The sequence below is a fragment of the Heterocephalus glaber genome, unplaced genomic scaffold (assembly GCF_053883595.1).
Source record: "Heterocephalus glaber isolate CG9 unplaced genomic scaffold, H.glaber_assembly_v1.0 deba00001724, whole genome shotgun sequence".
Classification (NCBI taxonomy): Eukaryota; Metazoa; Chordata; class Mammalia; order Rodentia; family Bathyergidae; genus Heterocephalus; species Heterocephalus glaber.
The window spans coordinates 1,055,357-1,068,622 of record NW_028258435.1 but is presented as its reverse complement, the minus strand read 5'-3'; the positions used below and the strand labels follow the sequence as shown (position 1 = coordinate 1,068,622).

The 13,266-nt window shown below is 44.8% G+C and overlaps 1 protein-coding gene across 3 annotated transcripts in view; it reads right to left on the bottom strand.

Moving 5' to 3' along the window:
* The window catches only part of Nbas (NBAS subunit of NRZ tethering complex), a gene marked incomplete at its 5' end in the record, with an annotated part of 266,027 nt that overhangs the window by 105,196 nt on the left and 147,565 nt on the right, over positions 1-13,266 (bottom strand). For 2 of the 3 annotated variants that reach the window (XM_087199614.1, XM_087199615.1), the window contains 1 exon segment: positions 2,330-2,497. In XM_087199614.1, coding sequence (XP_087055740.1) covers positions 2,330-2,497 — 168 coding nt within the window. 3 annotated transcript variants of the gene reach the window in all.

The window sequence follows — 13,266 nt, the reverse complement described above, 5'->3', positions numbered from 1 at the left end:
ATCCCAAAGTGTCATTCTATGCACGTTGCTGCCCCGCTGGAAAAACGGCAAAGAGCATGTGGAGTAACACCTGAGGGTGTGAGATGTTAATCGGCACCGCAGGCCACCTCTCCACCCCACCCACGCCAACCTGCCTCAGCGTCCTGGGACTCTGCCCTTCCCAGGCCTACGGTCCAAGCCAGCCCGGCTGCCTGGGGAGATCACTCGGACCCACGGCTCAAGCCTGACCTGACCGCAGCGAGAGCACAGCCACGCTCCTTCTGTCCTCCCAACCCCTGCACAGCCACCCTCGCCACATACACTCTGGGGATTTGTTCTCAGCAGCCCGGATGAGTGACCCCGGTAGTCTCCCTAGGAGAGTTCATTACCATCCTCTGCTCGCCTCAGACAGACTCTAAGGTTCCCCACGGGCAGAACCAAGTAAGGCGTTCCTCCAGGTGACTGCACGATTACTTCCTGCCAAGGACAATCTAGACAAACAGTGAAGCTGCTGCTGCTGCTGCTGCTAACAATGACAGCTGATGTTTAATAAATGCCGCGGCTTAGTGTCAGGACTCATATCCAGATATCCCCCAAGAGCCTCCTGTGCTCATGGACGGACTTTGGGGAGGAGACTGGAACCCAGTGTGTGATGCTGGACCGGTCGACTGATGGGTTTACAGCAGGGTGTGACGTTAGGAGGTGGAGCCCAGGGGAAGAGGCGGTACTGTGGGCACAGCCTGAAGACAGCCACATACAGGTAGGTATGTGTTCATGGATATCTATCTCCTTCCCGCTCCCCGAGACTTCTGCTTCTGCACCATGTCCTGAGCTGTCTCCTCTCTGCAATGCTCATCTGGTGCCCCGACCATGGATAGGAACCTCTGCAAACTGTGAGCCCAAATAAAACTTTTGTTCTTTAACTTGTAGGTATTGGGTATTTTGTCCCAGCAATGAAAAAGTAATGAAGACAAATGGGTACAGTGTTAAAATTTTACCCAAGACTGAAACCCTTAAAACATCCAACAGGGGGAAAAGGAAAATGATCATAATCCAGTGCAAAGTGTCAAGTGACAAGAGATGCACAAATCTACCCCAAATTGAAGCACACAGCAGCTCAGGAGACAGCACCTCCATTTACCCAACTGTGAGGCCCACACCCAGACCTCCTCTCCCATTTGTCCACGCAGAGAACACCAGCAGGGGCACACAGCAGCAGAGCCCCAGACCGCCACTCCCCCCTCGCTGCTCAGAGCTACTCCCCGGGGAATGAGCCTGAGTCTCCCCTCACTCCTGTCAGCAGTGCCCCTCGCAACAAGCCTAGTCGAGCGCACGCCGCACTCCTACGTCCCCAGAGCCACCCAGCTGCGTCACGCCGGAGTCCACATGGCGCTTTCAGGGCTGGGGTTCCACACACACCCACTCTGCTCTTGTTCCCCACACTCCTCCTGCCTGCTCACGCTGCTCAAACCACACTTGATTACTTTATGTTCTACAAGACATCAAACGTGTGCCCCGGAGGGCTCTGTACTTTTCACCTCCTCTCAATCACATTTCTGCCCAAAGTGGTACTTTTCTGAGGAGCCTAACTTCTCTGCCACTCAGCTCCATTCTCCAGCATCACTTGGGGTTCACCTACTTGCGTCACCCGTCCTCATAGCCCTCGCTACCACCTGCAGCACCAGATGCTTTTCTTTGTCTCCACCAGTGAAATGCAAGTTCCACACAGGAAGAGAATTAAACGGAAGTGTTCACTCCATGGAGAACAGCATCTAGCCCACAGAGAGGGACGGATAGATGGACAGACAGACGGACAGACGGGTGGATGGATGGGAAACTCCATGAGTGTTTGGGATAAACATAAACAGGTACACAGCTTTCCCCTTTTGTTTTCTAACATGAGATTAAAGGCCTGCAGTGTCAGAGTGCAGAGAAGACGGCAGGGAAACCAAGAGTTGAGGTGACCCTCTGAGCAAACGCAGTTGCTCTACGCTGCTCCTCATCTCCCCTTCCAGAGTGGAAGCAGGGTCTGATACACCACCCCAAGCTGGCTCCTCACTCTCCCCCAGCTATGAGCCGGAAGAAATACAGCAAAATCAAGTAAGCATTTTCTTTTTCATCTCACTAAATCTTACCTCTTACCTATGCAGCAAACCTCACTGGAATGTGCGCCAGTGTTCTTTGCAGTTACTCTGTGGGTGTGTTTCACTCTGTGAAAGAGATGGCTCCTTTCTAATCCTACAGGAGGCCTAGGTCTCCCCAGAGATCATTTTAATCATCAAAGCCGTGGCAGTGCTAAGAACTGACATTAGCCAGAGGGCTGGCTTTAAGATTGGGGTGCCCGGCTTACCTGGAGGGGGCGCAGGTAAGTCAGAGACTTCTTCCACCACTGCCTGTCGCTCACAGCCTGCAGCACCGCCCTGGTGGTGGTCGTGGTGTTGGAAAGGACTTTCATGGTGGCAGCGGTTGTCCAGCTCAACAGGTCAGCCGAGCCACTGCCTGGGAAACCTGGCTCAGCCTCCGGTGACAAAGAAAGAAGGAAAGCACAAAAACGTGCAAGGATAAGTAAAGAGCAGAGAGGGACCCTGTGACTGCCTAGAATGACCAGATGACAGACAAGAAGACAGGGAAATATAAAAGACCACTGTTTTTTGGCCTGACTTGACCTCAGGCGACACCCAGCAGGGTAACGTGGGCGGGGTGTCAGCCCACAGCCACGAGGCCTCTGAGCACGGCTTCACTCAAGCGAGCAGCACAGTAAGCAGCCCACCTCTGCAAGCCAGCACAGCCTTTGCTCATCTGAGCTCCGGCCCTGGGAGGCTCTGAGAGAGACCACGCCAAGCCCACCTGACTTCTGGCCTGCGGGCAACTTTTGTAAAATAATCAACTGTATTGTTTTAAAGCTGCAGAGTTCACAGCAACAGAAAATGAAGCTCTCATCTGAGGACACCTGCATAAATCTCTATTTTATTCTTATTTCTAAAGGGTAACATATATCAGCTATGTTAACCCGTTCTTACAATTTATCCAATCCCTCGTTGCTTGTGGCTGCCTGTATTTATTCTAAACTGCTTTTAACATGAAAAAAACAACCAAAAAACCCACGTGTGGTTTCTAATGAGTTTTTGACCTTGCACTATCTTAAATGTAATATTATATATAAGAGCTTAATTACAAAACCACCTAGAAAATGGACGACATATTAATAAAGGAAAAATCATGTTAAACTTCTGGTACTAAGGGCAATCATCCAAAAAAGTAACTGTCCAAGGTTGACGTGCCTTTCAGGCAGCACCCCTTCTGGGCTTACCTGTGCCTGCCACTGCAAAGTACAAAGCTGGAGAACACACTTCCTGGACTCCCTTCCAGTGGGCGCGCCACACAACCTGGTTTCCTTCAGATTCCCGGAGGAAAACTATAGTGGGGACCAGAATTCTGCCATTCCTGGTTTTTCTACTGACAGGACGAATATTTACATTTCTGGTGTGTGTTTTCCAGTTGCGGCAGCAGAAGGTTGAACATCTATGCTGCTGGCACCCCTCTTGGCACAGTCAGTGTAACACCACAGCCAAGCTCATTCCCAGCTTCCCACCCAGCCTGCGCCCCCACGGGAATCAAATGCTGAAATCCTGCTCTGCACTTTAGAAATTATTGTTACCAACACTCCTGAAGCCTACATCCTTTTGATTTTTTGAGTCCTTGATATGCCATTAGAAACACAAAAAAAAACCTTTCTCTTTACAATAGCTAGAATACTTTCTGTGATTTACAACTGAACTTGATTTATTAAAACAAGCAACGACCCGATGAGATTACAGACAGAAAGCAGGGCAATGGGATGAGTGACCCTGTGTGCATTCTGGAGTGCAGAGCACAGATGAGACCTGCAGCTGTACCTAGGCTGCCACCTTCCTGCAGGCCAGTCTTGGAGTAACTAACTCTTCCAGCACAGGGAGGAACATGTGGCCAGAGCTGCTTCCGACGGTACTGCCCAACACAGCCGCCTCCAGCCACATGGGGCCATGGCCGGCCTTCCCAAACCAAACTGAGAAGTGCCGCACATGAAGATGCTCCCCGGATTTTAAAGACAGACAGGGAGAAGGGAGGGAAGGAAATGGAAACCAACACATGTGCTTAACCTCAATGAACTGCAGGAGAACTAGCACAGAAGGAGCCCTTACTAGTGCCAGATTCACCAGGAACCGAGGAGGTAAGCTCCTCTGACCTCAGCAGTACAGGAAGTTACACACTGTCTTCTGTAGTGGGATAAGGAAGACAGAAGCTCATTATCCCACTCTTCCAAAACCCAAGGTAGAAGGGCCTAGACAGGATAAGGAATTCTCCCTGTGACAGCAGCAGTAATGGCACCTATCACTTCCAGACACTCATTGTGTGCCAGGGCCTTACAGGGTGCTTTGTGTGTATCATGTGTGGAGGGTGCATATGCATGCACGTGCGCGCACACACACACACACACACGAGTTGCTTTCATGGTGGTGTTACTTGTTTCTTTGCCTCATTTCTCTTTTGTTTGTGGAGATGGCGAGAGATTCATTCTTCTGCTCCTTGGTAACACGGTGGACAGCTGGTTCATCGGCTATGAATCACCCAGCAAGAGAGAAAGACATCGACCCGGCTCCTGGGTTCAGAGGCACCTCCTTCCTGAGGAGGCCACCACCCTGGCCACCGTGCTTGTGAGCTCACGAAGAGTGTGGATGCTACTTCCAACTCCTGTCCCAAGCAAGGCAGGTATCAGAATACCACTGGGGAAGGGGCAGTGAGAAGGATGAAGATGTGATGTGTACGTATACCAATTCCCCACGACACAAAAATTTACTATGAATTGCAAACATACTAATAAAAAAGGGGTAACATGAAAGATAAATACAAGAAAGAATACTATTTGAAGGCTGGGGATTTAGCTCAGTGGTTCTGCTGCCTGCCCCACAAGCACAAGGTCCCAAGTTCAATCCCTGGTACCAAAAAAAAAAAAAAAATACTATTTGACACAAAAGTAAACTGCAGATCAAATAAAGTGAATATGCTCTCTACAGACAACTGGCCTAAAGTATTCTCATCTCCTCTCCATCAGATTTGGCTACCAAAATGTACAATCCACTCATTCTTTGCAGGGTTTTGATATCTTGGTGATATTACACATACACACACACACACACACACACTCAATATGTGCATTTATTTAAACTCATTTATTTTTCTATCTTATAAAACTCATATAAACAGAAGAAGGCCTTAAATACTCAGAACAGTAGGGGGAAAAGGGATAATATTTATTTGCAGTCCCATGAGTAAAGATGATAACTGCTAGCATATAACTTCTCTCTTCCTGTCTTTAACCAAGACACAAGGATCTGTTTTCTTTTTTTATTTTGAGATGTGGTCTTATTGTGTGGTCTAGCGGGTCTTGAACTCCTGAGCTCAAGGGATGCTCGCACTCATAGTCCCTCCAGTGGCTGGGACTATGGGCGTGCAACACCATGACCAGCTCCCGGCCTTTTATCTTAACCCCCTGCAGTGTGAGGAGGCCACACTGAACTCACGGCCTCGTGCACTCCAGACAAGCACTCTACCATCCAACTGTACCCCGGCCCCAGCTCCAGATTTTTTAAAAAGCAGTTTGTAGAGTAGAAGACATTTTCCAACGAGTGCACACAGAGGATATATACAATTAATCAATTTTATAACACACAAATAGGCAAGCTTCAGGCAAAGAATGGGTCGACACTAGAATCCCGGAAGCCTCCCTCGGGCTTACCCCAGCTGCAGCACTGCCAGGACAAACATGTCCTAACTTGCAGTAGCGTGAGTTATCTTGCCTGTCTCCCTCCATGCTTTATATGAACAGAATTATGTACTCTTTTGCATCTTATTTCTTCCACTCAACACAAATTCATTCCTATTTTTGCAGCTAAAGTTGCAGACTCTTCCACACACTGCTACCTCACATTAGACTTGAGAATACACCAGGACTTATTTAGCCTTTCTTCTATGGATGAGCACTTGGTCGTCTCCAGTTCTGAGCAAACCCTAATAATGCTACCCTGAACATACTGGCCATTATCTTTTGATGAACAGATTATGAGTTTCTGGGTAAGTATCCAGTAGTGGAATTGCCGAGGCATACAACAGGAATCTGGCCAGATGTACTAAACTTAGCTGGAGATCCTCCCGGGCTACATCAATCTCCACTCTCGCCAGCAATGCTAAAAGTCCTGGTGGCCCCGTGTCCACAGTGACACATGCCTTTTCACTTGAGCCATTCTGGCAACTATGCAACACCATTCTGTGGCTTTAATTGGTGCTTTTCCAGTGACTGAGGAAGTTGAAGCTTTTCATATATTCTTGAGCCATTTGAGATTCCTCTGTGAAGCTGTTTGTTGGAGCCCTTAGCCTATTTTTCTATTGCTTGTCTGTCTTTATTACTCATGTGTACAAGTTTTTGATATATTCTAGATACATACCTTATTACATGTATGAATTGTAAATATTTTCTATTATTCTGTGGATTACCTTTTCATCATCTTAATGGTGTCTTGTGATTAACAGAAGTTCTTAATTTTAAATTTATAATTCAAGTTTTTACCTTGTGACTGCTCCTTTTGTATTGTATTTGAAAAATCTTTGCCTACTCCAAGGTTACAGAAATGATCTCCTAGGTTTTTCTTAAAATGAAATGTTTTGCTCTAGGTAGAATCTTACAACCACATACTACTATTCTTCTATCCCTTCATAACATTATATATGTAATTTTAATGTGGTTTCCATGACACATCATATTATGATTTTTTTTTGGTTTGTCCTTCTGACTGAACAGTGAGCTGCTTGGAAGCAGGTGTGCCATTTATTACATCCTTAGAGTATGTGACAACCTCTAGTTTGGAGCTAGAGGCAGGTGTAAGAAGCCTGGTCGTCAGGCCGGGAATGTAGCTCAGTGGTGCCGCCACCTGCCTCGCAAGCGCAAGGTCCCGAGTTCGATCCTGTTACCCAAAAAAGCCTGGTCTCACTGTGCCATTTAAATGTTTGAAGCCACATTTCCAAAAGCCTAATATGTTGTGTCTACAGTAGGTGAATGTTACTCAAACAGACTTTCACAAACCTTCTTAATTGAGGACATACGGAATGATTTTAGTGTAATCAACTAATCCAAGTACAGAAATAAAAATATAAACATGATAAGAAATACAGCACTTAAGCAAGGCAGATCAAGCCAATTAAAAGATATCTAAATATGGGAGCCATAAAAGCATTATTCTATTTCATAAAATAAACTTAAACTTTACTTCTCTTCATATGGACAGACTGGCCCAAGATAGGAACTTAGAGCATATGAAATGTAGAAGTCGCCGGGGCTTTAGCTCAGTGGCTTCGCTGCCTGCTGTGCAAGTGCAAGGACCCGAGTTCAAGCCCTGGTACCGAAAAAAAAAAAAAATGAAATGCAGAAATGTATCTCAGAAGTTAAATGAAATCCACACACTCAGAAATGTGTGTGACAAGGAGTTTTCTAGAAGAGACCACCCTAAGGAGGACTGCAGAGGAGACCACAGGATAGGGATTTAATTCAGGGGCAGTCAACCAAGATCATAGTGTGACCAGCGTCCTAATGAGGAAAACAGTTTTCTTTCAACATCATATAATGAGGAGAGAAAAAAGAAGTTAGGCAAAACTCACTCCTGAAATGATTACTACTGACATTTTTATATTCATAGTGGCACATGGCTAATTAATTTGGAGTGTGTAACAGCAGAAATAGATTAAACCCCAAAACCCAATCAACAATTCCCAGCATAAAATTTAACATTAAATCTCATTAATGTCAAGTGTGCTACATGACTCAAAGGTTAACTCATTAAGCACTAATAATATTTTTCAAATCCTATAACAAAAAACACCATTACCAAATGGATTCACAAGAACAAGGACAGCTCCAAGGGTCAGGCCCAGCTCACGGCTACAGTTCTTACTGGCCAACCGCTGCACTGAAGACACTCCTTAAGGGTCTGGTAAGGGGAGGGCCAGTCTGGCAGAAGATACAGAGCCTGAGCAGGGGCTACAGAGCTTAGGTCGAGCCCTCCCCAACATACTAGCCCTTCCCCCCAACATAGCTCCAGAGCTTCTCCACACCTAAAACTCAACACAAATCTCATCCCATACTCAAAATATTAAGACTGCAATCCTTATGCTCTGGTGAGAAGCACCTGGCAGGAGCAGCAACAGAAAAATACTCCACAGAGTCAATCACTCTCAAGTCTGATGCTGCCTCAGCTCAGCTGCTGATAAGCAAGCAGGCCCTGCTACCAGTCAGCCGATTTTCTTTAGGGAAGCATGAACCCTGCAACACTTCTGATGAAAGTGGGTCCCTTCCCCAGCAAACTGTATATGCAGATGTACTTCCAGGAACACAAAGTCACAAACAGACACACACAACAAATTAGGCAAATATTTCAGGGGATTCAAGGACCAAACCCTCCTTGGATCTCCTAGCATTCTTTGATCAAGATTAAGAAAACCATATTCAAGAAAAAATAGATGTGTACAAAGAATATATTTATTCTCATTTTCCATGCCAATTTAAAACTTTTTTTTTTGGTACTGGGGATCGAACTCAGGTCCTTGTGCTTGTGCAACAGGCAGCGAAACCACTGAGCTAAATCCCCAGCCCAATTTTTAAATTTTTGATGCATGTCTTTGGATTCTAGATGTACCCACAAAGTGGGTTACTGAACATGCATTTTTGACATGCCTAGGTTAAGGCTCTGTACCACAGAGACTAAGTGTGCTTCCTGCTGCCTAGGAACTTGTAGTACATTAGGAAAGGGGGGCAAATAAGGCAACTGTCTTATTGCACCCAAAACCCGAGAACTTCCTGAATCAAAGCCCGTTCAAGTATCCCTCCACGTCACAGCTGCACACCCGCCCATCCCTGCTGCACCTCAGCTCCATCATTTCTTCACTCGTCAGCAACGAGCATCTGTGACACAGCTTGTGACTGGCAGCGTTCTAAGATGCTGGAACGACAGCATGAAACAAAACTAATGTAGCAACTGCCGTGGAGAGTTCAGACTGAAGAGAGACAAGCAAAAAAGAAACAGCGCACCAGAAGAGAGTGCTGAGTGACACCAGGAGAGCGAGAGTGAACAGTGCAGCTGCGGGGGCCAAGGAGCTCCAAGCACACGTGGCGGGAAGAGGTGATGTTTAAGCTGACGCCCGAAGTGGCCGAGAAGCAAAGCATTCTGGTGGAAGGCACTCAGCGCAGGGACCTAGCAGCCAAGCGTGCCAGGGGTGTCTGAAGAGTGAACATGAACACTGCAGGCTGTAGGGGGACCCAGAGCCAAGCAGGCATCGGGGAGAACAGCGGAGGTATCTTCCTGGAAACTGCAGTAGCTTAGTTTTGGCTCCAGGTGAAATATTTAAGGCAAGGTGCATCTGGCAATAATCACTCTGGCTGCCTGGGTGAGCAGAGCCGACAGCAAGAGAAGAGCGGAAATGGGAGAACGGCAGCGCCTCTGGGACACCGCCAGTGCAGCGGAATCACGAGGCCAATGTGGGAGTAGCAATGACAGGAGTGCGGTCCAATTCCAAGCCCCCTGTGACACGGAGCCAACAGTCAGCCGTGCGGTGCAGGGAAAGGGACGAATGAAGGAGCACAGGAAGGTTTCTGATGTGAACAACCGCAAGGATGAAGCTGCTGCTTCGTGACACAGGAGCGACTGCAGAAAGAACACACTGCTCGGGGGAAGTGGAGTGGGCACAGGCTGACAGCGAGAGGCAGGGAGGAAAGAAATGGAAGTGCCCAAGATGAACACGAGTGTAAAAGAGGTCACCAGTGGGCAGGTGCAAGCTGCTTTGGCAAAGTGCTGAGGCGCGAAGGCTTCACACGGAGCAGGTAAGGGATGAGGGGACCAGAGAAGAAAAGCGGCACAGTGTTTAACAGGTAAGGCTTGGAAACAGCCCAAGTGCCCATCAATTGGAGACTGGATAAAGAAGATGTGGTTTTTTAATAAAATGGAGTACTACTCAGCCATAGAGAATGAGAAACTAGAGACATTTATAGCTAAGTGGATGCACATTGAGGCCATCCTCTTAAGTGAAATAAATAGGACACACATGTGTAAATACTGAATAGTTTCTCTGGTGTGAGAAACTAAAAGTGTAAATAAGGATCAAAAATGTATAACTGATACTGTGAAATAGGAAGAAAAGGTCTAAAGGAGTAGGGGAAGTGGGAGGGGTAGGGGAAAGGAAAGAAGGGAAAAGAAAAAATTTGATAAAAGGAAAAAAATGGAAACAAAGTCTTTGTAAATAGGGAAGGGTGGAGGGCGTGAAGGGAGGGCAGGGGAAGGGGGAAAAATAAGAACCCAGATGCATCATGTACAGGTACAAGATCCTAATGATGAACATAGCTATACTGTATACCTAAAATGTACCAATAAACTTAATGGGAAAAAAAGAAAGAAAGAAAGAATAAGTTAACATGAAACATAAAGTGAAACAAAACAAATATGGTTCTCTTGTTCATTTTTGTGTGTGGTATAACGTAATGTTTAAATTCATCTTTTTGCATGTGGATATGTACTCAAGTCAACTTTATTTCATAAAAATGTATCTTTTTATTATTTTCATTTATCAATAAATGTGTGAACTAGAAACTAGAAAACTAGGTAAAAAGCACAGGAGTAAATCTTCACAACACTGGGTTAGGCACAGATTTCTTATACAGGACATCAGAAACATAAACAATAAAAGAAAAATACTAATAAATAGGATTTTAGCAACATTAAACACTTCTGCACTTCAAAAGCCACCATTATGAAAGTAAAAATTCAAGTCAGACATTGAGAGAAAAATATTTTCAAATCCCATACCTGATATAAGTCTTCTATCCAGACTACTAAAAAAGAAAAAAACAGATGAACAACCAAAAAAGTCTCCCTCAGCTTAATAACAAGGCAAACAACCCAGTTCAAAAAAAGGGCACAGGGCCGGGGATGTAGCTCAGTGGTGCCACTGTCTGCCTGACAAACGCAAGGTCCTGAGTTCGATCCCCGGTACCAAAAACAAAAGGGCAAAATATCTGAATAGCCATTTCACCAAAAAAGGTACAGGAATGGCCAATTAGCATGCCAAATGGTGGTCACTGTGATTAATTACTTGACATATGAATAGCAAGACTAAGGAGATAGCACAGGTGTAAGAATGGCCTCAGTCGAAACTCCAGGGACAGAGCCAAACAAGAAGCTAGTCAGTGATGACACGAGGGAGGACAAGGAAGAAGTAGAACCTGAACACAGTCCTGGTGGGAATGTAAAAATGCACAGCTACTTCGGAAAACAGTTTGGCTGTTCCTTCATATATGAAACATAAATATACTCCACAATATAGCAATTCTACTCCTATGTTCCTACATGAAAACTGAAAACATATTTTTGTACAAAAAGCTGAATATCAGCATTCATAGTAGCAATATTCATAAAAGTGAAGAAGCGGCCACAATCCACCTGTCCATCAAGTAAATGGAAACGGGGGCGCTAGCCGTGGTGCTGAAACAACTGCCCTTTCACTCACTTTTAAGTACAGTATTCCTAAACAGTCCTCTTAAAAATTCAAAACAGCTCTATGCTTGGACCATGCTCGAGTTTTAAACATTAATTAGTCCAATCATATAAATCTGTAGCCACTTAAAATGTTCATAACAAGTTTTCCCACAGTGAAAATGATTTTTTAATGGGAACCCTGTACATAATCCATTTCTAACTCTAATTAGATTTATCTGGGGAAAACACCATTGGCTAAGTAATATAACTAATACTAGCTAAACAAAATGTTAATATACTCTAAGTGGTAGAATTCTGTTCCCTCTAAAAGGCATAATAACCAACATTAATAAGCAACTGAAAATCTGTAATTTTGTAGTTATTCACAAAGTCTGCATTTTTGTTCTATTTATAAGCAAGCATCTTGTTCAGAGAGATAAAAGCATTATCTTTAAATTTGTAGTATCCACTTGTACTAATGCAAATGGTACAGCATAACAATTACAACTTTATATTGCTTGAATATATAAATAAAAATCATTATTTTCACAAGTGAAGTAATGAAAGTCTTGAGCATTACACAGATTATACATAAAGTCAACTCTCATTTGTGAGTTATAATTTAATGTGGTTATTATATCTACTATTAATGTGTAAAACACACCATCTTATAGCTAAACACTATATTTTAATCTAATAATGGTAGCTATAACGTCCTGAAATGTGCTTCATGAGTCAAAGCCATAATGTGTTCACTGAGGGCTTGGATTAGCACTTCCTGGGCTCTAGATCTATTACAATTTGCTGGAGGAGGACAAAGGAAGACAGGAAAGCTTTTAACGACAAAAAAACTCCAGGAAAAAATCATTTTGGAAGAATTCTTTTTCAATCCTAAGTGGAATGCAGAGGCAGCTGGGGCTGCCTCGGTTCACTGCTGAGGTTTTAATGCAACAGCATACACACAGTTGCACAGCACAGCACAATCCTACCCAAAGAAGCCACCGAGGTGCCAGGCCAAGGCTTTCCAGTTCATTGTAGAAGTGCAAAATGGGAAACCCAAAAGCCACAAGAGGCTTTTCATAGGTTTCATAAAGAAGGAAGGGGGTTCAGAATAAGTTCATGGTGCTGAGCTCAGCAGAGAGCCGCAGTGACTCCACGGTGAACAGAAAAATGACATAGCCCTCACCTTGGCCCAAACCCAGCAGGATCTCAACAGCACCACAGGACACACACATGAGATAAACGGGAAATGCTTTATGTTTTTATTCTACAGATTTTAAAATTAAAACTCTACTTCCTATTTTTTTAACCATGGACTGATCATTATGCAAGTGAATGATTCAAACTGAGCTTTATCAAACATTTACCAGGCACTCACTATGTGACAAGCACTCTGTGAAGAGGGAACAGAGGTTAATGACACACTTCCAGTTACCACACATCACACCCCAGCATAAAATGCTGAACCAGAGAGATGTGGTCACGCTTGGGCAATACGGAGGAGGAGACAATTAGAGAAATCAAGGAAAACAGTAGGAAGAAAATGCTTTAGAGGAAAAGGGTGAGATTCCAAGAACAAGACAAGGTTAATAGAGGCAGAGGCTGGATTATAATTACATGCCACACCAAGGGCGTGAAAGAACCTGCACAGAGAATGGGATGTGTTCAACACAACAGGAACACAGCAGACATTTTGGTTTCTGTTTTGTTTTTTTGGTACCAGAGATCAAACTTG